This window comes from Bufo gargarizans, chromosome 1 (assembly GCF_014858855.1).
Source record: "Bufo gargarizans isolate SCDJY-AF-19 chromosome 1, ASM1485885v1, whole genome shotgun sequence".
NCBI classification, from domain to species: domain Eukaryota; kingdom Metazoa; phylum Chordata; class Amphibia; order Anura; family Bufonidae; genus Bufo; species Bufo gargarizans.
This window is the reverse complement of record NC_058080.1, coordinates 635,305,110-635,329,531: the sequence shown is the minus strand read 5'-3', so window position 1 is coordinate 635,329,531 and position 24,422 is coordinate 635,305,110. Positions and strand designations below refer to the sequence as shown.

Here is a 24,422-nt window from a genome sequence, read left to right as displayed (position 1 = left end):
CTTCGAGAATTTGCAAATATTTAGAATATAGTGCTATGCATTCGTTATATCGAATATTCAGCATATTTTTCCATCTGAACACACGATTCCTCTCTGCTTCTTGCTTGTTGTCCAATGAGAAGGAAGCAATGTCAAGTTCACAACAATACTTAGTGCACCAATCAGTAATCTGTAGTCAGACCTGCTAAAATGTAAAGTTGCACGTAGTGCAAAAAAATATTCTAAACACTGCCGATTAGCACAATCGCGAATCTATTAGAGCACTCTATCTGCATATAAAGCTATTGTAATGTTCTGCCGTGCCAACCATTTTCTCCAGTCTCAGTAAACTTCTAGCAGCTTGGAAAATTTAGCAAAAGTGACCCACGCCTGTATTTAGCGTTCCGAATTTGCATTACGCGATTTTTACATTGCCAATTTTTTGCATTCAATTAAATAATCTCGAATTCGCCAATATATGCCGAATATTCTACAGAATATTCGTGAAATATTGCGAATTTGAATATAGTCGCTGCCGCTCAACACTATTTATAGATAGTGTAAACTTAGACTAGGCAGTTTTTAGATTCAGGGACACATTTTTGGGCACATGGACAGAATTTTTGGTGCACTGACAGATTTCTTGGCAAAATCTGGGACAGGATCAATATACTCCAAATTTATAAAGGTCCATGAGCCAGAATAGTACATATTAAGACTGTGATTTGTATTCTTAGACAGTGTAAAGTAGGAGACTATCAGTAACTAGGGATGAGCGAACTCGAACTGTATAGTTCGGGTTCGTACCGAATTTTGGGGTGTCCGTGACACGGACCCGAACCCGGACATTTTCGTAAAAGTCCGGGTTCGGGTTCGGTGTTCGTCGCTTTCTTGGCGCTTTTGTGACGCTTTCTTGGCGCTTTTTGAAAGGCTGCAAAGCAGCCAATCAACAAGCGTCATACTACTTGCCCCAAGAGGCCATCACAGCCATGCCTACTATTGGCATGGCTGTGATTGGCCAGAGCACCATGTGACCCAGCCTCTATTTAAGCTGGAGTCACATAGCGCCGCCCGTCACTCTGCTCTGATTAGCGTAGGGAGAGGTTGCGGCTGCGACAGTAGGGCGAGATTAGGCAGATTAACTCCTCCAAAGGACTTGATTAACTGATCGATCTGCAGCTGTGGATCATTGAGCTGCTGATCCTCAATTGCTCACTGTTTTTAGGCTGCCCAGACCGTTTGTCAGTCACATTTTTCTGGGGTGATCGGCGGCCATTTTGTGTCTTGTGGTGCGCCAGCACAAGCTGCGACCAAGTGCATTTAACCCTCAATGGTGTGGTTGTTTTTTGGCTAAAGCCTACATCAGGGTGAAGCTGTCACACCAAGTGCATTTAACCAGCAATAGTCTGTTCATTTTTTGGCCATATACAAAATCAGGGGCAAGCTGCGCCTGTCACCAAGTGCATTTAACCCTCAATGGTGTGGTTGTTTTTTGGCTAAAGCCTACATCAGGGTGAAGCTGTCACACCAAGTGCATTTAACCAGCAATAGTCTGTTCATTTTTTGGCCATATACAAAATCAGGGGCAAGCTGCGCCTGTCACCAAGTGCATTTAACCCTCAATGGTGTGGTTGTTTTTTGGCTAAAGCCTACATCAGGGTGAAGCTGTCACACCAAGTGCATTTAACCAGCAATAGTCTGTTCATTTTTTGGCCATATACAAAATCAGGGGCAAGCTGCGCCTGTCACCAAGTGCATTTAACCCTCAATGGTGTGGTTGTTTTTTGGCTAAAGCCTACATCAGGGTGAAGCTGTCACACCAAGTGCATTTAACCAGCAATAGTCTGTTCATTTTTTGGCCATATACAAAATCAGGGGCAAGCTGCGCCTGTCACCAAGTGCATTTAACCCTCAATGGTGTGGTTGTTTTTTGGCTAAAGCCTACATCAGGGTGAAGCTGTCACACCAAGTGCATTTAACCAGCAATAGTCTGTTCATTTTTTGGCCATATACAAAATCAGGGGCAAGCTGCGCCTGTCACCAAGTGCATTTAACCCTCAATGGTGTGGTTGTTTTCTGGCTAAAGCCTACATCAGGGTGAAGCTGTCACACCAAGTGCATTTAACCAGCAATAGTCTGTTTATTTTTTGGCCATATACTACATCAGGGGCAAGCTGCGCCCGTCACCAAGTGCATTTAACCCTCAGTAGTGTGGTTGGTCAAGCTGTGACACCAAGTGCATTTAACCAGCAATAGTCTGTTCATTTTTTGGCCATATACTACATCAGGGGCAAGCTGCGCCCGTCACCAAGTGCATTTAACCAGCAATAGTGTGGTTATTTTTTGGCCATATCCCAGTCTAATTCTGTCACTAAATCCATACCGGTCACCCAGCGCCTAAATACTAGGCCTCAAATTTATATCCCGCTAAATCTCTCGTTACCGCTGTCCTGTTGTAGCTGGGAAAGTTATTTAGTGTCCGTCAAAGCACATTTTTTGTTCTGGGTTGAAGTACAATTCCCAATTTAGCAATTTCATAATTTAGTGGTTTCTGCTATATCAGAGCTATTTGAAATCTATCCCTAAAAGGGTATATAATATTCAAGGTGCACATTGGGTCATTCAGAATAACTTCACACACACCCGCTACTGTGTATTTTCAAGTCTAATTCTGTCACTAAACCCATACCTGTCACCCAGCGCCTAAATACTAGGCCTCAAATTTATATCCTGCTAAATCTCTCGTTACCGCTGTCCTGTTGTAGCTGGGAAAGTTATTTAGTGTCCGTCAAAGCACATTTTTTGTTCTGGGTTGAAGTACAATTCCCAATTTAGCAATTTCATAATTTAGTGGTTTCTGCTATATCAGAGCTATTTGAAATCTATCCCTAAAAGGGTATATAATATTCAAGGTGCACATTGGGTCATTCAGAATAACTTCACACACACCCGCTACTGTGTATTTTCAAGTCTAATTCTGTCACTAAACCCATACCTGTCACCCAGCGCCTAAATACTAGGCCTCAAATTTATATCCTGCTAAATCTCTCGTTACCGCTGTCCTGTTGTAGCTGGGAAAGTTATTTAGTGTCCGTCAAAGCACATTTTTTGTTCTGGGTTGAAGTACAATTCCCAATTTAGCAATTTCATAATTTAGTGGTTTCTGCTATATCAGAGCTATTTGAAATCTATCCCTAAAAGGGTATATAATATTCAAGGTGCACATTGGGTCATTCAGAATAACTTCACACACACCCGCTACTGTGTATTTCCAAGTCTAATTCTGTCACTAAACCCATACCTGTCACCCAGCGCCTAAATACTAGGCCTCAAATTTATATCCTGCTAAATCTCTCGTTACCGCTGTCCTGTTGTAGCTGGGAAAGTTATTTAGTGTCCGTCAAAGCACATTTTTTGTTCTGGGTTGAAGTACAATTCCCAATTTAGCAATTTCATAATTTAGTGGTTTCTGCTATATCAGAGCTATTTGAAATCTATCCCTAAAAGGGTATATAATATTCAAGGTGCACATTGGGTCATTCAGAATAACTTCACACACACCCGCTACTGTGTATTTCCAAGTCTAATTCTGTCACTAAACCCATACTTGTCACCCAGCGCCTAAATACTAGGCCTCAAATTTATATCCTGCTAAATCTCTCGTTACCGCTGTCCTGTTGTAGCTGGGAAAGTTATTTAGTGTCCGTCAAAGCACATTTTTTGTTCTGGGTTGAAATACAATTCCCAATTTAGCAATTTCATAATTTAGTGGTTTCTGCTATATCAGAGCTATTTGAAATCTATCCCTAAAAGGGTATATAATATTCAAGGTGCACATTGGGTCATTCAGAATAACTTCACACACACCCGCTACTGTGTATTTCCAAGTCTAATTCTGTCACTAAACCCATACCTGTCACCCAGCGCCTAAATACTAGGCCTCAAATTTATATCCTGCTAAATCTCTCGTTACCGCTGTCCTGTTGTAGCTGGGAAAGTTATTTAGTGTCCGTCAAAGCACATTTTTTGTTCTGGGTTGAAATACAATTCCCAATTTAGCAATTTCATAATTTAGTGGTTTCTGCTATATCAGAGCTATTTGAAATCTATCCCTAAAAGGGTATATAATATTCAAGGTGCACATTGGGTCATTCAGAATAACTTCACACACACCCGCTACTGTGTATTTCCAAGTCTAATTCTGTCACTAAACCCATACCTGTCACCCAGCGCCTAAATACTAGGCCTCAAATTTATATCCTGCTAAATCTTTCGTTACCGCTGTACTGTTGTTGCTTGGAAAGATATTTAGTGTCCGTCAAAGCACATTTTTTGTTCTGGGTTGAAATACAATTCCCAATTTAGCAATTTCATAATTTAGTGGTTCCTGCTATATCAGAGCTATTTGAAATCTATCCCAAAAAGGGTATATAATATTCAAGGTGCACATAGGGTCATTCAGAATAACTTCACACACACCCTCTACTGTGTATTTCCAAGTCTAATTCTGTCACTAAACCCATACCTGTCACCCAGCGCCTAAATACTAGGCCTCAAATTTATATCCTGCTAAATCTCTCGTTACCGCTGTACTGTTGTTGCTGGGCAAGATATTTAGTGTCCGTCAAAGCACATTTTTTGTTCTGGGTTGAAATACAATTCCCAATTTAGCAATTTCATAATTTAGTGGTTCCTGCTATATCAGAGCTATTTGAAATCTATCCCAAAAAGGGTATATAATATTCAAGGTGCACATAGGGTCATTCAGAATAACTTCACACACACGCTTCTGTGCATTTCCAAGTCTAATTCTGTCACTAAATCCATACCGGTCACCCAGCGCCTAAATACTAGGCCTCAAATTTATATCCCGCTGAATTTGAATACAATACATTGGGCCAAATAATATATTTGTTGTTGTGGTGAACCATAACAATGAGAAAAACATCTAGTAAGGGACGCGGACGTGGACATGGTCGTGGTGGTGTTAGTGGACCCTCTGGTGCTGGGAGAGGACGTGGCCGTTCTGCCACATCCACACGTCCTAGTGTACCAACTACCTCAGGTCCCAGTAGCCGCCAGAATTTACAGCGATATATGGTGGGGCCCAATGCCGTTCTAAGGATGGTAAGGCCTGAGCAGGTACAGGCATTAGTCAATTGGGTGGCCGACAGTGGATCCAGCACGTTCACATTATCTCCCACCCAGTCTTCTGCAGAAAGCGCACAGATGGCGCCTGAAAACCAACCCCATCAGTCTGTCACATCACCCCCATGCATACCAGGGAAACTGTCTCAGCCTCAAGTTATGCAGCAGTCTCTTATGCTGTTTGAAGACTCCGCTGGCAGGGTTTCCCAAGGGCATCCACCTAGCCCTTCCCCAGCGGTGAAAGACATAGAATGCACTGACGCACAACCACTTATGTTTCCTGATGATGAGGACATGGGAATACCACCTCAGCATGTCTCTGATGATGACGAAACACAGGTGCCAACTGCTGCGTCTTTCTGCAGTGTGCAGACTGAACAGGAGGTCAGGGATCAAGACTGGGTGGAAGACGATGCAGGGGACGATGAGGTCCTAGACCCCACATGGAATGAAGGTCGTGCCACTGACTTTCACAGTTCGGAGGAAGAGGCAGTGGTGAGACCGAGCCAACAGCGTAGCAAAAGAGGGAGCAGTGGGCAAAAGCAGAACACCCGCCGCCAAGAGACTCCGCCTGCTACTGACCGCCGCCATCTGGGACCGAGCACCCCAAAGGCAGCTTCAAGGAGTTCCCTGGCATGGCACTTCTTCAAACAATGTGCTGACGACAAGACCCGAGTGGTTTGCACGCTGTGCCATCAGAGCCTGAAGCGAGGCATTAACGTTCTGAACCTGAGCACAACCTGCATGACCAGGCACCTGCATGCAAAGCATGAACTGCAGTGGAGTAAACACCTTAAAACCAAGGAAGTCACTCAGGCTCCCCCTGCTACCTCTTCTGCTGCTGCCGCCTCGGCCTATTCTGCTGCTGCCGCCTCGGCCTCTTCCTCCGCCTCTGGAGGAACGTTGGCACCTGCCGCCCAGCAAACAGGGGATGTACCACCAACACCACCACCACCACCTCCGTCACCAAGCGTCTCAACCATGTCACACGCCAGCGTTCAGCTCTCCATCTCACAAACATTTGATAGAAAGCGTAAATTCCCACCTAGCCACCCTCGATCCCTGGCCCTGAATGCCAGCATTTCTAAACTACTGGCCTATGAAATGCTGTCATTTAGGCTGGTGGACACAGACAGCTTCAAACAGCTCATGTCGCTTGCTGTCCCACAGTATGTTGTTCCCAGCCGGCACTACTTCTCCAAGAGAGCCGTGCCTTCCCTGCACAACCAAGTATCCGATAAAATCAAGTGTGCACTGCGCAACGCCATCTGTAGCAAGGTCCACCTAACCACAGATACGTGGACCAGTAAGCACGGCCAGGGACGCTATATCTCCCTAACTGCACACTGGGTAAATGTAGTGGCAGCTGGGCCCCAGGCGGAGAGCTGTTTGGCGCACGTCCTTCCGCCGCCAAGGATCGCAGGGCAACATTCTTTGCCTCCTGTTGCCACCTCCTCCTTCTCGGCTTCCTCCTCCTCTTCTTCCACCTGCTCATCCAGTCAGCCACACACCTTCACCACCAACTTCAGCACAGCCCGGGGTAAACGTCAGCAGGCCATTCTGAAACTCATATGTTTGGGGGACAGGCCCCACACCGCACAGGAGTTGTGGCGGGGTATTGAACAACAGACCGACGAGTGGTTGCTGCCGGTGAGCCTCAAGCCCGGCCTGGTGGTGTGTGATAATGGGCGAAATCTCGTTGCAGCTCTGGGACTAGCCAATTTGACGCACATCCCTTGCTTGGCGCATGTGCTGAATTTGGTGGTGCAGAAGTTCATTCACAACTACCCCGACATGTCAGAGCTGCTGCATAAAGTGCGGGCCGTCTGTTCGCGCTTCCGGCGTTCACATCCTGCTGCTGCTCGCCTGTCTGCGCTACAGCGTAACTTCGGCCTTCCCGCTCACCGCCTCATATGCGACGTGCCCACCAGGTGGAACTCCACCTTGCACATGCTGGACAGACTGTGCGAGCAGCAGCAGGCCATAGTGGAGTTTCAGCTGCAGCACGCACGGGTCAGTCGCACTACAGAACAGCACCACTTCACCACCAATGACTGGGCCTCCATGCGAGACCTGTGTGCCCTGTTGCGCTGTTTCGAGTACTCCACCAACATGGCCAGTGGCGATGACACCGTTATCAGCGTTACAATACCACTTCTATGTCTCCTTGAGAAAACACTTAGGGCGATGATGGAAGAGGAGGTGGCCCAGGAGGAGGAGGAAGAGGGGTCATTTTTAGCACTTTCAGGCCAGTCTCTTCGAAGTGACTCAGAGGGAGGTTTTTGGCAACAGCAGAGGCCAGGTACAAATGTGGCCAGCCAGGGCCCACTACTGGAGGACGAGGATGAGGAGGAGGTGGAGGAGGATGAGGATGAAGCATGGTCACAGCGGGGTGGCACCCAACGCAGCTCGGGTCCATCACTGGTGCGTGGCTGGGGGGAAAGGCAGGACGATGACGATACGCCTCCCACAGAGGACAGCTTGTCCTTACCCCTGGGCAGCCTGGCACACATGAGCGACTACATGCTGCAGTGCCTGCGCAACGACAGCAGAGTTGCCCACATTTTAACCTGTGCGGACTACTGGGTTGCCACCCTGCTGGATCCACTGCTACAAAGACAATGTGCCCACCTTACTTCCTGCACTGGAGCGTGATAGGAAGATGCGCGAGTACAAGCGCACGTTGGTAGACGCGCTACTGAGAGCATTCCCAAATGTCACAGGGGAACAAGTGGAAGCCCAAGGCCAAGGCAGAGGAGGAGCAAGAGGTCGCCAAGGCAGCTGTGTCACGGCCAGCTCCTCTGAGGGCAGGGTTAGCATGGCAGAGATGTGGAAAACTTTTGTCAACACGCCACAGCTAACTGCACCACCACCTGATACGCAACGTGTTAGCAGGAGGCAACATTTCACTAACATGGTGGAACAGTACGTGTGCACACCCCTCCACGTACTGACTGATGGTTCGGCCCCATTCAACTTCTGGGTCTCTAAATTGTCCACGTGGCCAGAGCTAGCCTTTTATGCCTTGGAGGTGCTGGCCTGCCCGGCAGCCAGCGTTTTGTCTGAACGTGTATTCAGCACGGCAGGGGGCGTCATTACAGACAAACGCAGCCGCCTGTCTACAGCCAATGTGGACAAGCTGACGTTCATAAAAATGAACCAGGCATGGATCCCACAGGACCTGTCCGTCCCTTGTCCAGATTAGACATTAACTACCTCCCCATAACCATATATTATTGGACTCCAGGGCACTTCCTCATTCAATCCTATTTTTATTTTCATTTTACCATTATATTGCAAGGCTACCCAAAGTTGAATGAACCTCTCCTCTGCCTGTGTGCTAGGCCTAAATATATGCCAATGGATTGTTGCAGTGGTGGCTGACGTGAAGCCTCATTCTCTGCTATGACATGCAGACTGATTCTCTGGTGACATGAAGCCAGATTGTCTGTTACGGGACCTCTCTCCTCTGCCTGGGTGCTGGGCCTGAATTTATGACAATGGACTGTTGCAGTGGTGGCTGACGTGAAGCCTGATTCTCTGCTATGACATGCAGACTGATTCTCTGCTGACATGAAGCCAGATCCTCTGTTACGGGACCTCTCTCCTCTGCCTGGGTGCTGGGCCTAAATTTATGAAAATGGACTGTTGCAGTGGTGGGTGACGTGAAGCCTCATTCTCTGCTATGACATGCAGACTGATTCTCTGCTGACATGAAGCCAGATTGTCTGTTACGGGACCTCTCTCCTCTGCCTGGGTGCTGGGCCTAAATATCTGACAATGGACTGTTGCATTGGTGGCTGACGTGAAGCCTGATTCTCTGCTATGATATGAAGACTGATTCTCTGCTGACATGAAGCCAGATTGTCTGTTACGGGACCTCTCTCCTCTGCCTGTGTGCTAGGCCTAAATATATGCCAATGGATTGTTGCAGTGGTGGCTGACGTGAAGCCTGATTCTCTGCTATGACATGCAGACTGATTCTCTGGTGACATGAAGCCAGATCCTCTGTTACGGGACCTCTCTCCTCTGCCTGGGTGCTGGGCCTAAATTTATGAAAATGGACTGTTGCAGTGGTGGGTGACGTGAAGCCTGATTCTCTGCTATGACATGCAGACTGATTCTCTGGTGACATGAAGCCAGATCCTCTGTTACGGGACCTCTCTCCTCTGCCTGGGTGCTGGGCCTAAATTTATGAAAATGGACTGTTGCAGTGGTGGGTGACGTGAAGCCTCATTCTCTGCTATGACATGCAGACTGATTCTCTGCTGACATGAAGCCAGATCGTCTGTTACGGGACCTCTCTCCTCTGCCTGGGTGCTGGGCCTAAATTTATGAAAATGGACTCTTACAGTGGTGGGTGACGTGAAGCCTGATTCTCTGCTATGACATGAAGACTGATTCTCTGCTGACATGAAGCCAGATCCTCTGTTACGGGACCTCTCTCCTCTGCCTGGGTGCTGGGCCTAAATATCTGACAATGGACTGTTGCATTGGTGGCTGACGTGAAGCCTGATTCTCTGCTATGATATGAAGACTGATTCTCTGCTGACATGAAGCCAGATTGTCTGTTACGGGACCTCTCTCCTCTGCCTGTGTGCTAGGCCTAAATATATGCCAATGGATTGTTGCAGTGGTGGCTGACGTGAAGCCTGATTCTCTGCTATGACATGCAGACTGATTCTCTGGTGACATGAAGCCAGATCCTCTGTTACGGGACCTCTCTCCTCTGCCTGGGTGCTGGGCCTAAATTTATGAAAATGGACTGTTGCAGTGGTGGGTGACGTGAAGCCTGATTCTCTGCTATGACATGCAGACTGATTCTCTGGTGACATGAAGCCAGATCCTCTGTTACGGGACCTCTCTCCTCTGCCTGGGTGCTGGGCCTAAATTTATGAAAATGGACTGTTGCAGTGGTGGGTGACGTGAAGCCTCATTCTCTGCTATGACATGCAGACTGATTCTCTGCTGACATGAAGCCAGATTGTCTGTTACGGGACCTCTCTCCTCTGCCTGGGTGCTGGGCCTGAATTTATGACAATGGACTGTTGCAGTGGTGGCTGACGTGAAGCCTGATTCTCTGCTATGATATGAAGACTGATTCTCTGCTGACATGAAGCCAGATTGTCTGTTACGGGACCTCTCTCCTCTGCCTGGGTGCCGGGGCCTAAATATCTGAGAATGGACTGTTCCAGTGGTGGGTAACGGGAAGCCAGATTCTCTGCTATGATATGAAGACTGATTCTCTGCTGACATGAAGCCAGATTGTCTGTTACGGGACCTCTCTCCTCTGCCTGGGTGCTGGGCCTAAATTTATGAAAATGGACTCTTACAGTGGTGGGTGACGTGAAGCCTGATTCTCTGCTATGACATGAAGACTGATTCTCTGCTGACATGAAGCCAGATTGTCTGTTACGGGACCTCTCTCCTCTGCCTGGGTGCCGGGGCCTAAATATCTGAGAATGGACTGTTCCAGTGGTGGGTGACGGGAAGCCAGATTCTCTGCTATGGAACCTCTCTCCAATTGATTTTGGTTAATTTTTATTTATTTAATTTTTATTTTAATTAATTTCCCTATCCACATTTGTTTGCAGGGGATTTACCTACATGTTGCTGCCTTTTGCAGCCCTCTAGCCCTTTCCTGGGCTGTTTTACAGCCGTTTTAGTGCCGAAAAGTTCGGGTCCCCATTGACTTCAATGGGGTTCGGGTTCGGGACGAAGTTCGGATCGGGTTCGGATCCCGAACCCGAACATTTCCGGGATGTTCGGCCGAACTTCTCGAACCCGAACATCCAGGTGTTCGCTCAACTCTATCAGTAACTCTGCCCCACTATGTCCGGACACTGTCATACAAAGATTACATTAAAAGTCATGTACTCTGCTCCAGACTTCACAGCTATGATCTCAGATCACATAGTCTGATAAACCCCTCTGTATAAGATGACTAAGGATAACCTTAATGAACCATTGGATTCCTTCCAGTTGGTAAAGTACTCCTGGGCCTTCTCGATACATGGCTGGTATTTCCGTAAACAGGCGAACAGAAGCAAAGAACTGCGGAGCATCCTCTCAGACACTGTGCCATCATCTGTCCATGACTGGGCATCTATCAGGTGGCGGAGAAGCTTTAAAATATAAGCCTGTGGGTAGGAAAGGGTGCAGTGCTAATAACTCTAGCAGACCGGAGCACAATCATGAGACTTTTACTGTTCAATGCAAATTCATCATATTTACTTTCATCTGATCTTCCACCTCCTTCATGTCGCGCTTTTCCATTAGTTTGTATATAGGGATCAGTTCATCCATTCCTTGAAAAACTGGCATGATCCGATCTTCCTTCTTCAGGTACATTGTTAAGCTGAGAGCTTTGTCAATCGGTAGACGACCAATGCTGAGGATGAAAGAACAACTGCTATATTATATAAGTCATGGCTGAGCTGCTGAGATAAGGCTCTGTTCACATCACATCTGAGACTTCTATAACAAGTATATGTTGTGGGAAATTGCGTGAGGGTATGCCTCCAACGTATACCACTGCCATGCAGTGTCTTACATCGCCTTAAGACAGTAACACCATACTTTTTTGTATGATGCCTTTGCATAGAAAAAATGGATTTGACTGCACTTTGCAAAACGTGTACTGATGTATACCACCCCGACAGGTCATAGATATTTAGACCAAGGATAGGGCTCACACAGTGGACGTATACAGTGAAGATGTAATTATATGCAAATGTCTGACTTTTTATCAGATTATTACACAACTTGTAAAATTCGGTTTATGTGTGACCCATGCGCCAACATTAATCTTCTTAAACTTTATTAGTCCAACATCAGAAGATGGTGCAGAGATATTCATCTGGGCACAGAGGTAGAGCTGTCTCATTATAGGTTACACACTGACGCTTATATTAGACGAGTAGATCATCCAAGCGTTCCTTCACAGCTCGTCAGTGGAGTAGATTGCTGCTATTACATGCAGCGATCTCCTTCTCAGTATGGGGAGGAGTGATTGTTAATGCCATTGCTCGTCCCTAATACTTACTTGTTGTTTGCCGGTAGCAGACTGTGATTAGACAGCATGATCTGCTGCCGGCAAACAATGATTTTTAAACCTGCTGAAAGATTCCAATTGGGCAATGTGTTTGCTAGTTCATCGGGTAATCGGCGGTACCTTTACACTGCCAGATGATCTCTAACGTTGGCGACGATCTGCAGGTCTAATATAAGTTTAAGGCCTCATGCACACGACAGTATTTGTTTGCGGTCCGCAAAAAGGGGTTCCGTTGTTCCATGATCCGTGTCAGTTTTTGTTTCCGTGTCTTCCTTTATTTTTGGAGGATCTCCAGACATGAAGGAAAGTAAAAAAAAATCAAGTTTGCCATGCAAATGATAGGAAAAAAACAGGTCATATTTTTTTCACGGACTGGAAACATGGATCACGGACGCGGATGACAAATGGTGCATTAGCCGAGTTTTCCACGGACCCATTAAAAGTCAATGGGTCCGCAGAAAACGGAACAACGGACACGGGACACAACAACGGTCGTGTGCATGTGGCCTAATTCATATCCATTATCTATGGGAAGGAAAAAATGTTCAGTAATATAGGTTCTGCTGTACAAAGGTTCCTTCTTTCTAGAAAATACCTTCTGAATGGAGGTAGTGAAGCTCCTACTCACCTGTAGTCGACAGCCAGTAAGTGCAACAACTATGGCTGGCTCACAGGGTGTTCTGCTATAGGTACGCAGCTCCTATGCTGGCTATAGTTACACGGTCTAGAGATTACAGGAGGTATGTCCTCAGTAGCCAGGGGCGTAACTACCATAGCGGCAGACCATGCGACTGCTATGGGGCCCAAAACAAGAGGGGGCCCAGTCTTAGTTGGGATTATCTCCTCTTCTACTAGAGGTGAAAACTTGGTCAGGACTCTACACTCTAAAGGAACAACTTTTAGCAAATGAGGCAGTGGAAAAATGGCCCAAGGGTCATTGAAAAGAGTTTAGACAGAACCCCTTCTGTCCTGTGTGAGGGGCCTGGTTTGATCCTTGCTATGGGGCCCTTACTTCTCCATGTATGCCACTGTCAGTAGTGTCTACTTACCTCACAAGTTGGAATGCATTGTTAATGAGATTGGCCCGGTCATTGCTGCTAATTGCAGTGTGATTCTCCTTCAAAAGTTTTATCATAGCATCCCAGCCGTCATCTTCATAATGGACAATGTAGTAGCCATTCATTCCCACATTGAACTTGATCCATTCAACTTCTTCTGACAGGACCAGCATATCTAGAAGCAAACAATTTAACAGGACACCACCATTACATATTTTGTATCACATACTAACAGCCTATGTGAATATTCAATGAAATTTGTTATACAAAACAAAAGCGGATGGATGGTTTTCTGGATCTAATTTATTGAAGTCACTCCACGTATTCTACAGGTACTTCCTGCCCTGGCTCTAAAGCTTCCTCCTGTAAGGATTTGGCTTCTTTCTCCAGTGAACAGATATATTAGGGCTCATGCACACAACCTTATTTTTCATCTGTATTTTTTGCGGAGTGCACACTGACCCATTCATTCCTATGGGGTCATGAACACATATTTTTGCAGTTCTGTGTGGCTATTCTTCAAATTACAGATCATGTCCTACTCCATCCATATTGCAGATGACGATAGTCATTTGATGGGTGTAAGAAAAGTGCAGCATGCCCATGGAAGGTATCCGTATTTTGTGGATCTGTGGTTTGCGTACTGAGATAAGGGCTCAGTTTCCAGTTTTACATAAATACATTATAACCACTGAATAAATTAATAGTTCTACAAGTTTCTAATATGTTTCTATTGAACATTAAGTGCAGGGAGAGCTGAGCATTTTAAAATTTTTACATTTTTTTTTTATTACATTAAAAATTTTATTTTTGAAAGGATTATGGTGAAAGCATTTGTACCCTTATGTCATCTTTCCACTTTTATGTGCTTGGTCTCAACATATATTTGGTTTCTCTAGATTCACCATACCCTGTACAATAAAAAAATAATAATGAATGGTAAAAAAAAACAAAAAACAGGGTTTATCTTCCAAACGTTATACAATTTGCTTCCAAAATTAAATTTTCCTCCCAACCTCTAAAATAAAAAAAAATGTAAAAAAAAAAAGTTATGACTAGCCATTTAAATGGGTTGTCCAAGTTATCCCCAGGATCGGTCATCAATATCAGATCGGTCTGACACCTAGCACCCCCAGCTGGTTGAGGAGAAGGGGAGCGCCGTGTGAGCGCAGCCTTCCCTTCTGTTTACCTGCTCGCTGTCGACATCGCAGCAGTGAGCAGTGTAATTACAAGAAGCCGCCCTATTCAGTTCAGTGGGACTACTCCTTCCGATACACTTATTCCTATACACTTGAATAGGACCGAGCCTCATTGAAATGAATAGGACAGCTTAGGTGTAGTTACACTGCTCACCAGTGATGGTCAGTTCTCAGTGTTCGCCAGCGAACACATGCGGGCTGCCATCTTTAGTAAGGTAGACTCACCCGTCCGGCGATGCACAGGTAAGCCCTTACCTGTGACGGGAGCCGGTCTGAAATCAAATGCAGTCACCGGGAGCAGGCAGTTCAGAGAACAGCCGCCGGGGGCCTTCATCGGGCTGTTCTCGGAACTGCCTGCTCCCGGTGACTGCATTTTATTTCAGACCGGCTACTGGCACAGGCACAGGTAAGGGCTTACCTGTGCATCGCCGGACGGCTGAGTCTACCTTACTAAAGAGTGCCGCCCGCTCTTCAATCAGCTGATTGGCGGGGCTGCTGGGTGTTGGACCCCGACGATCTGATATTGATGATATGTGACCCAATATATTTTTTTTTTAAGTGGTACTTGTGGGATAGTTTTGGTCATTTTACTGTGACTCAGCCTGAGGAAGCGCGATCCCACGCGTGAAACGGCCGTCGCCGCTTGCAACATTGTGTCTGCCCCTGGATCCTCCATGCTGCCTTCTAAGGAAGTCTCAATAAAGAAGATATTAGTACTTCGGTGAGTGCCGCAACTTTGTTACATTTCCTCTCTGCATTGTGACCTACAGTCTGCATCCTTGCCTTGCTGAGCACCACATAGTGAAGCTTATTACACCGCATCTACGGCTATCGTATCACTGATGGCAGTTTCAGTGGAAGCAGTGCCGCCGCGTTCTTCTCTGTCTCCCCTTGCACATTTTACTGTGACTGTAAGGGGATTAATCATATTTTAATGGTCAAACAGTGGGGAAGAGTTATCAATTTATCCAGTGTCATAGGTTGCATAAATACAAAAGGCAATAATGTAAAATTGTACCAAACTTAGTAAAATAGCACACAAGGTATGACATATTTGACTCACCTCCATTTGTCACTTAAGTATGGTGTCCATGTATAGCACAGAATCATAGAGGTATTTTTCCCAAGAAGCAACGTTTCAAGGGAAGAATATCTCCATGAATGCTGTACCCCATGGAACTTAATACACAAAATAAGCCATACAGGCTTAGTGCCTAACTTGACCCAAATACATGTTTACATATTAATAAAATATAACTTTTATTTAAACGTGTTATTAAACGTGTTAGAACTCAATTCATTGTGAGCTAAACAAAAAGGTATTAAAAATAGTCTGTGCCTTGTGTCCAATGTCTGATGTCTTTGTATTTGATTGCTAATGGCAGGGATGTGCACTGTCCCTGCCTAATCACATAGGTACTGCCAACGGTTCACTGAAGGCCAGTTAAGTCACCGACTCACATTGGCGCCTAAACTTCCTATTGATAAATGCTCTATTATGCAAACATGATGTATTTTTCAGACCCAAGGACATGGACAGACAGATTACTAAAACCTAAAACTTTCGCCAGCCAATCTCGCTTCCTCACGGGTTTTGGCCAGAATTGAAGGAGGACGCCACAAGCGAAATATAAATAGCCTCTGTGAGAAGACTGACAGGTGAGTAGTCAAAAGACAGAGAGGAGCGTCATATAGTAACTCCTTTTATGACGCTCCTCTCTTTCAGCTTAATAAATGACCCCCTATGTGTCTCCATAAGAAATCAGGAGGTACAATATGGGAGTCATAGTACTACCCCATACAGCTCAACGTGTAAGAAGCCATTAGACAACCATTTTCTTAAACGTACACCAGTCTATTTAGCTCCAAGAGAATGGAGTATATTCCTAATAAATGTAGCCACATTTCAGGACTCCTCTAAGCAGCTCTCCTTTTTTAGTATTTTTTTCACAACACATGAAATTTGCATATGTCATTTTTTGGGTGTATTATGTTTCATAAACCTCTACTATTGACTGTATATTACCTTGTATTACATACCTTTCTTAGTTTTTAGCAAAAATCTTTGAACTGCATTTGATTTATTGGTGATGTAGGTCAATGGAATATGCCATAACAACCTATAGTAATATGCAGTAAAATACAATGAGGTTAAAACAGTATAATACAAAATGAAATAATCTTATAATACATATTGTAACATCATTGGCATAGACTTCAGTACTGGTCACATGACAGCAACAACTAACTAAAAACTTTATCTGTGAATTTTTCTCTAAATGCTTGTTTAGGATTTTTTGGAGGAGATAACTTCAGCCAATCACAAAAAAATCTGACACAACTGAAACACAGACTGCTATCACCGAATAATACGAAAGGGGAAATATGTACACATTTCTGTGGGACCTTGGAGAGCTGCTCAGTAATGTCTTCAGTTTATGCAGAACTGACATGATGGGAACATGGTGGTCAACCGAATGGTGGGAACTGGAGGAAAAAAGTCAGGGATGATCACCTTATTTCCGTTTCAGTTCTAAATAAAGGACAGCTTTTTAGTTTGAAGACCCTACTGAAGAACACCTCAGATCTTCTACAGACTCCTGGATAGGAAGATTGTGTGTTGCAAGTTTGCAGGGAAAAGTGGATCTGCAGCTACCATGTAACACTTCATAGAGTTTCCACACTTTTCTATACAAAACCTGCTTACTCACCATTCCACAGAACAGACAACTATATACTAACTGTATAGATTAACCATTAACAAACCAACACAAAATATGGCAATTAGGCCTCATGCACACGACTATATCTGTTTTGAAGTCCGCAAGACACGGATCTGCAAAACACGGATGAGGTCTGTGTGACATTGGTGTTGTGTCCGTAGTTCGCATTTTGTAGCCAAGAAGAGGACATGTTCTATCTTTTTGCGGAAAGGACATACGGATGCAGACAGCACACAGATCTGTGTGGGGGCCGTTTTTTTTTTTGTTTTTTTCGGACCCATTGAAATTAATAGGTTCATGTGCAATCCGCAAAAATGTGGATCGGACATGGATACAAAATATGGTCGTGTGCGTGAGGCCTTACTCGGGACCTTCCCTCAGCTCACCTACTCATATGAATAGATGCCATGTAATATTACATTTCCCAAGCATCAGCTCAGGGGACACATATGGACACAGCTTGCTCCAGTGACCACAACTGTTGGTTAGGGCTTATAGAAATCGGACTTGCAGATTTCACTGTAGGGGCTGTCCGGTTCGGACGATTCTTTTAAGCTTTACTTACACAAACAGGGGCATAGATGCCCGTGATGAGAACATAGTCCTACCACTTTACAAATCATTAGTCAGACCACACATGGAGTACTGTGTACAGTTCTGGGCTCCAGTGAACAAAGCAGACATAGCAGAGCTGGAGAGGGTCCAGAGGAGGGCAACTAAAGTAATAACTGGAATGGGGCAACTACAGTACCCTGAAAGATTATCAAAATTAGGGTTATTCACTTTAGAAAAAAGACGACTGAGAGGAGATCTAATTAATATGTATAAATATATCAGGGGTCAGTACAGAGATCTATCCCATCATCTATTTATTCCCAGGACGGTGACTGTGGCGAGGGGACATCGTCTGTGTCTGGAGGAAAGAAGGTTTGTACACAAACATAGAAGAGGATTCTTTACGGTAAGAGCAGTGAGACTATGGAACTCTCTGCCTGAGGAGGTGGTGATGGTGAGTACAATAACGGAATTCAAGAGGGGCCTGGATGTATTTCTGGAGTGTAATAATATTACAGGCTATAGCTACTAGAGAGATATCGTTGATCCAGGGATTTATTCTGATTGCCTGATTGGAGTCGGGAAGGAATTTTTATTCCCCTAAAGTGAGGAAAATTGGCTTCTACCTCACAGGGTTTTTTTGCCTTCCTCTGGATCAACTTGCAGGATGACAGGTCGAACTGGATGGACAAATGTCTTTTTTCGGCCTTATGTACTATGTTACAAATGGATAATTCATTTAAAGCACCTGCAATGTTATCCGAGTGCTGTTTTACTATACAACTTACCCTGCAGATTCAGCATCTCTAGCACCTTTCTGATAATGCTCTTGGTGTACGTGGACGTACTTTCCTCTTACTGTCACAGTAACTAATGGAAAACCTTTCTGTAGTGTCCATGTATTCATCATAGCCCTTACATCAATGATACTATCTTCTGTCCAGTGCTGGAGGAAACAAATAGAATATCGTCAGTCAGAAAACACTATGGGAATAACCAGGCATCCTAGAAATCTCAGCCCTATCAAGGGCCGCCATATTGTGGTTCTGGCAACTTGTTGTGGGTGGGCAGTGGATTACATAGTACAGATGTGCTTCTGTATGAGAATACATTGTGACATTATTGTACAATCACTGGCAAGAAACACATTTTACATACAGATTTTTCTTGCCCTTTTCTGCAGAATCCTCTTTTCTCATTGTTACCACTGGCGCTGTCTTCTGAAGGACAGATCTAGTGGATGCAAACAGATATGAATAAACATGTTTAATGGGGCCACCAAAAGAACATTATCAACCAAGCTTTACTTCTATACCAAGTGAGCTTACATCTGTCATGCTGTCCCACAGGTCTTCATTCTTTGCATTGCGATAGCTAAAACGTCGTAAGTAATGTATAATACCGGCTTCAAAACTTTCTGAACCCATGTAGTCCTGCAACATGTTCAAAATGCAAGCACCCTGTAAAAAAGACATTGGAATTAATGGCAGCTCTTTGGCCATACAAGAGTGCAGAAGGCAGGTCACCTTACCTGCAGTCCACACTAAACCGAGACATCCTTTCTACATAACCATTACAGTAAGGCTACATGCACACGACCATATGCGTTTTGCGGGGATCTATTGTAACAATGCCTAAAACGGACAAGAATAGGACATGTTATATTTTTTTGGCGGGGTACAGAACGGACATACGGATGCGGATAGCACACGGTGTGCGGTCTGCATTTTTTGCAGACCCATTGAAATGAATAGGTCTGCATTCTATCTGCAAAAAAGAAAACGGAACGACACGGAAACAAACAACATTCGTGTGCATGTAGCCTAATACACAGAAAATAGGAGGAGGTATAGTAGACCACATAGCTTATGTACATACAAACTCAGAACTATTTTCTTTTATTTCACTTGTCAGTGCTTATTGGTAAGTGATATACGGTACAGAGCAGGGGCATCACGGACATCAGGGAAGCATGGACATGTACAATAAGTAACTTAGTCTGAATGCTATGACTTAGGCCACATTCACATATCTGGTGAACGTTTCCGGCATTGTCGAATTCTACAATGTTGTAGATCCCTAATGACTATAACAGGAACGAGCCACTTTACAGCATAAATGCCGGGTTTTGACCGGATACAAAGCGTCAGATCAGCTCGCCGCAGATGAGAATGCAGGCTTATTGGGGCCTCTGACAAAACAGGCAAAAAAAACTGCACCCAAACACCACTGGGAACCTGGCTGGTCAAGTCAGGCTCTCAAAAAGTAAATCCCATAATGAAAAATGGTATAGATGTTTATGAAGTAATACAATGAATGATGATGATATGTTACCTTATCATAGGAGACCTCATCAAACATCTCTAGTATCTGTTCAGGATTCTCCACAGGGGTGGACACTGCATGGGAAGAGTTTAACGAGTCTACTTCCATGGCACTAAAACATTTGTCTAGAAATTTGTCATCCTGTAGAAGAAAAACAGCTCAGCAGTTGCATCTAAACTTACATCTATGTAGCTAAAATCCCCAAAAATTGATAAAACCTATAGGGGGTCATTTGAGAAAACATAGCGGGGACTTCTCCCCGCTCACGCCAGGTCTAATAAGGTGGGCATGGAGTGGACGGGAAAGGGGTCAAGCCGGAAGGACGTCTCATTTACCATTTTCTACACCTGTTTTAGGTGTAGAAAATGGTCTAACTGTAAGACAGCTCGATAGCTGACTTTCATTTAGAAGCGGCAGTGGATCCGTCGAAGTTATGTAGACGCCTGCGCCTCTTTATAACGCCAGCAGATCCACCACCAGATATAGGGGTTATTACGGCCGGCGTCTAAAACGCCAGTCTTAATAAATCTGCCACATAGTTCTACAGTATTTGAATGTGAAACTGGGTTTCTGACAAAAATATTATTCTGTTAGACTAATAATAACTAACACCATTGTACTTAGAGTTAGTGGATGTAAGTGAATGTTAGCTGAGCTGCAGTAACCCTGTATGGCCACTACACAGGAATGGCGCTGTACTTCTGGTTCCTTTCTCTGTGTTAGTTCCTGTGCCAGCTGCAAACAGCTAATCTGTCTGGGTGCCACAGCCACCAATCTGATATTGATGATCTATCCTAAGAATACCTATAACCTGGAAATATATGATACCAATAACTTTTTTTATTTTAACAGTTCTGACATTTTTGGAGGTGGTGAAAACAACAATTATCTTGTTTTTTTTTATTGATTTCTTTTACATGATAAATAAAAGGGAGGTGAATATTTAATTATTATTTTTCAAAAGATTTTTAGCAAAGTTTTCGGAAACAGCAGAGTACAACACTGAGCTATATCCAGCAGTCCCATCGAGAATGAATGGAGTAGCAGGGAGAATGCTCGGCATGCCACCCCATCAGGAAGGAGGAACAGGACCCCCGTTTTCGGGATCAGCGGGGATTCCATCGGTCAGACCCATCCACCGATCACTTAGTTATGCCCTATTGTGAGAATAGGGGGCAACTTAAGTTGGCACAAGCCCTTTAAATAAGCCATAGAAAAATAAACTTACAACTTGCAGCTCTGGATAAGTAATGTTGACAGAAATATACTCCATGAACTTCGCAAATCCTTCGTTCAGCCACAGATCATTCCACCACTCCATCGTTACCAGGTTTCCAAACCACTAAAAAGAAAAGGAGACGTGTTTCAGTGGTTGCGGACTACGAACTAACCTTCCGTGTTGGGTGACTGTAGACTACAACAATGTCTCTGCCTCCATATGACCTGACATTCATGAGACTATAGGAAGTGAAGAGGTTGTGGTTGCATCAGTGCCCTGAAGCCTGAGGGGTTCTAAAATGTCTCTGTGCCCTACATAAGAAGACCAGTTTTATCAATTAAGTGTGATGATTGGCGGACCCTAAAACAGGTTTTGCGTTGTTTCCCAGGACTCCCTAATCATGGGATCGCTGGGTTGCCTTTGCATGGCAAAGCTGCCTGGATCAGCTCTAGCAAGTCAGGGTTTTCCCCTTGTCGAGTGAGTTCTGCATAGTAATGAGAGGGGTGTATATGATAAATGTGGAATGACATCAAGTATTTTTAGCAATAGTTATACCACATACGTATTTCAGAAGAATGGAAAGTTGACATCAAAAGGCATATTTAAGGCGTAAAGGTAATTCGGATTGCACTCTACTAACCTGGTGAGCCAGCTCATGAGCAATGACCATTGTAATCCAAAGTTTATTGGAGGCTGTTGATGTCTTGGGATCATATAACAATGCAGACTCCCTATAAGTCGTCAGCCCCCAGTTTTCCATCGCACCAGACTGAAAGTCAGGAATTGCCGCAAGATCTATAAGAATGTAGTCAAAGCCATTGGAAAGGCATAAGAAAAAACACCCTGAAAAGCAGTCAGTCAGTCAATTATACAATACCTTGTTTTGGCAAAGGGTATGGTATACGGAAATATTCCTCATAAAAGTCCAGAAGTTTTACTGCTGCTTGTAAGGCGTACACAGCCTGATCTATCTTGTGTGGAACAGTATAGACAGATATCTAAAATGAAAGCATCATGATATTAATAAGAGCAGATTCAGATCAATGAACTCTTTTTCAAGAAAGGGGTTGTACCATGAAAAATATTCTACAGTTTTCAAACCAGTACCTGGATCTGAATACTTTTGTAATTGCATGTAATTAAACATTTAGTATAGCCAGTCAGTTATTCAATAGAATGTATCTGTATAGCGCCACCTTCTGTTTGTTCTTTTCTTATTTATTTGACCTGCTCACTGAGATGGCCGCACACGCTCAGTTTCATCCTTCAACTGCCTCCTGAGCTGTGATAGGTAGAGCGTGGACACACCCCCTTAGCTGCAGCAGAATAGACACTGCCCCTGAGCTGTCAGTTCGATATAAATCTAGCAGAGGAATAAATGAGGAGATCTCTGGATCCATGTGAGGTACAGGGCTGGTTCTAGCTTTGTTAGAAAGAGCTTGTCATGTACTATATGATGTCAGATTTTTTACATTACCGGTAATCATGGGATAACCCCTTTAAAGATGGAAGGAGGCATCTATGCCATGAATATACTATGTGCAAGCTACATTATGTCTTTATTCTGGCTGCACATGTTGTAAAAATGACAGAGATCAGCCAGCTGGCCATGGGCATAAGGGAGGCAGATGTCAAACAGAGCTGCCCAAGTTCCCTGTAATGAAATACTACAAATGCTGTGGACGCCTTTGGGGCATTTTTTTATGATAGCATTTTACTCATTTTGGGCTAAAAATATTTTTTTCAATTGGTCTTTTCAAAATGTTCAGCAGTTTTTCAGCTAGAGGTTTGCAGGGGTCAGTCTTTTTGCAGAGTATCACTTCTCAGTCCTGTCAGCTGACAGTTCATGTGAAGCTTGTTTTCCTGACTTCTAAATTTCCAGATACAAAAAGAGGAGACTCAATCGTTCCTTCAAAAACTGCAATAAAACTCTTGAACTACTGTATAAGCGGTACGCGTTTGCTATAATTATCTACACCAGACGACCCCAAACTTCCGTACCTTGTGAGCCACATTCACCTTTGAGCAGTGGTCGGGGAACCAATAGCCAGAACAGATGTACATTGTAGAGCATTCATGACACACCCTTTGTTCTATACTTCAAGTGTCATAGAGCATGAAGCAACATAAATATGTCCATAAAGAACCCAAATTATTATAAATCATTTGTTAATTGTGTGTATTTCGTGCAAGACACCTTCGATCATTTCCTTTGAAGAATATTGCTATTTGCCTAACAATGAAAAGAAACCCCCCACAAAGGATGACTTTTATTGAGACCTGTGTTTTATGCCGGTGTTCATTTACCCTCCGCTACTGTCAGATGCACCACAGTTATTAAAAGGCAAACATCTCTTAATTGTGGCGCATCTGTGCAGATCACGCCGCAAGAACTGAAATCTTTGCTGGCGAGGCAGCTGGTGTAGATTTCAACTATAATTAATGTAAATTCTGGCCACTTTTCGGAAAAATGTCCCCAAAAAATTCACTAATTTTTGCATGGTCAGCACCAAATTTGTAGCTGTTTGAATGATAAATGTGCCCCAAAGTGTAAGATGGGGTCAGTGTAAGTGTATTCTGTGTATATTCTGGGAACCTTTACCTTGACTCCATGGTTTGTGATCTGACTGATTGATTTGAAGTCTGAAACAATAAAAGCCACAAGATAGGTGCTCATCTTCACTGTGACATCAAAGTGGTCTTCTAAAAGCCCATCGGCCACATGTAGAGTCTTTACCTGGAAAAAAAACAATGAAGGAGAGGTGAATGTCACTGCAAGAGGAATATGGGTGGACTGACACAGCATACAATCCTATGCACCCCTAGGTCTACAACAGCTCAGAGTAATGCACCGCATAGGCGTGCGCACGGGGTGTGCCGGGTGTGCCTGGGCACACCCTAATCAAGCCGACTTGAGGTTTACAATGTGCGGCACTGCAGGCAGCAGAGCAATACAGCTGATGCCTGAAATCTCCAATAACAGAGCTCTGTACATTACAGAGCTCTGTTATAAGGGAGGAGGCTGCTGATTGGCCAGTATCAGCTGGCTGCCCTGCTATTGGCTGATCCTCTCACACCCCCTCCTCTCGGGAGCTGAACACAGCAGCAGTAGCTTCCTTTTCAGTTATTATGAAGACAGGAAGCGCGCCACCCCTGCTGCTG

The 24,422-nt window shown here is 44.4% G+C and overlaps 1 protein-coding gene across 1 annotated transcript in view; it reads right to left on the bottom strand.

Moving 5' to 3' along the window:
- Nucleotides 1-24,422, bottom strand: part of ERAP1 (endoplasmic reticulum aminopeptidase 1) — a 54,836-nt gene that overhangs the window by 7,338 nt on the left and 23,076 nt on the right. Inside the window, exons 4-15 of the mRNA XM_044275980.1 lie at nucleotides 23,863-23,997; nucleotides 22,138-22,258; nucleotides 21,901-22,055; nucleotides 21,270-21,383; nucleotides 20,051-20,182; nucleotides 19,045-19,176; nucleotides 18,875-18,949; nucleotides 18,505-18,662; nucleotides 16,479-16,558; nucleotides 13,231-13,414; nucleotides 11,362-11,518; nucleotides 11,083-11,267 (exon numbers count right to left, since the gene is read on the bottom strand). Of these exons, the coding sequence (XP_044131915.1) occupies nucleotides 11,083-11,267; nucleotides 11,362-11,518; nucleotides 13,231-13,414; nucleotides 16,479-16,558; nucleotides 18,505-18,662; nucleotides 18,875-18,949; nucleotides 19,045-19,176; nucleotides 20,051-20,182; nucleotides 21,270-21,383; nucleotides 21,901-22,055; nucleotides 22,138-22,258; nucleotides 23,863-23,997 (1,628 nt within the window). The remainder of the gene's footprint in view (nucleotides 1-11,082; nucleotides 11,268-11,361; nucleotides 11,519-13,230; nucleotides 13,415-16,478; nucleotides 16,559-18,504; nucleotides 18,663-18,874; nucleotides 18,950-19,044; nucleotides 19,177-20,050; nucleotides 20,183-21,269; nucleotides 21,384-21,900; nucleotides 22,056-22,137; nucleotides 22,259-23,862; nucleotides 23,998-24,422) is intronic.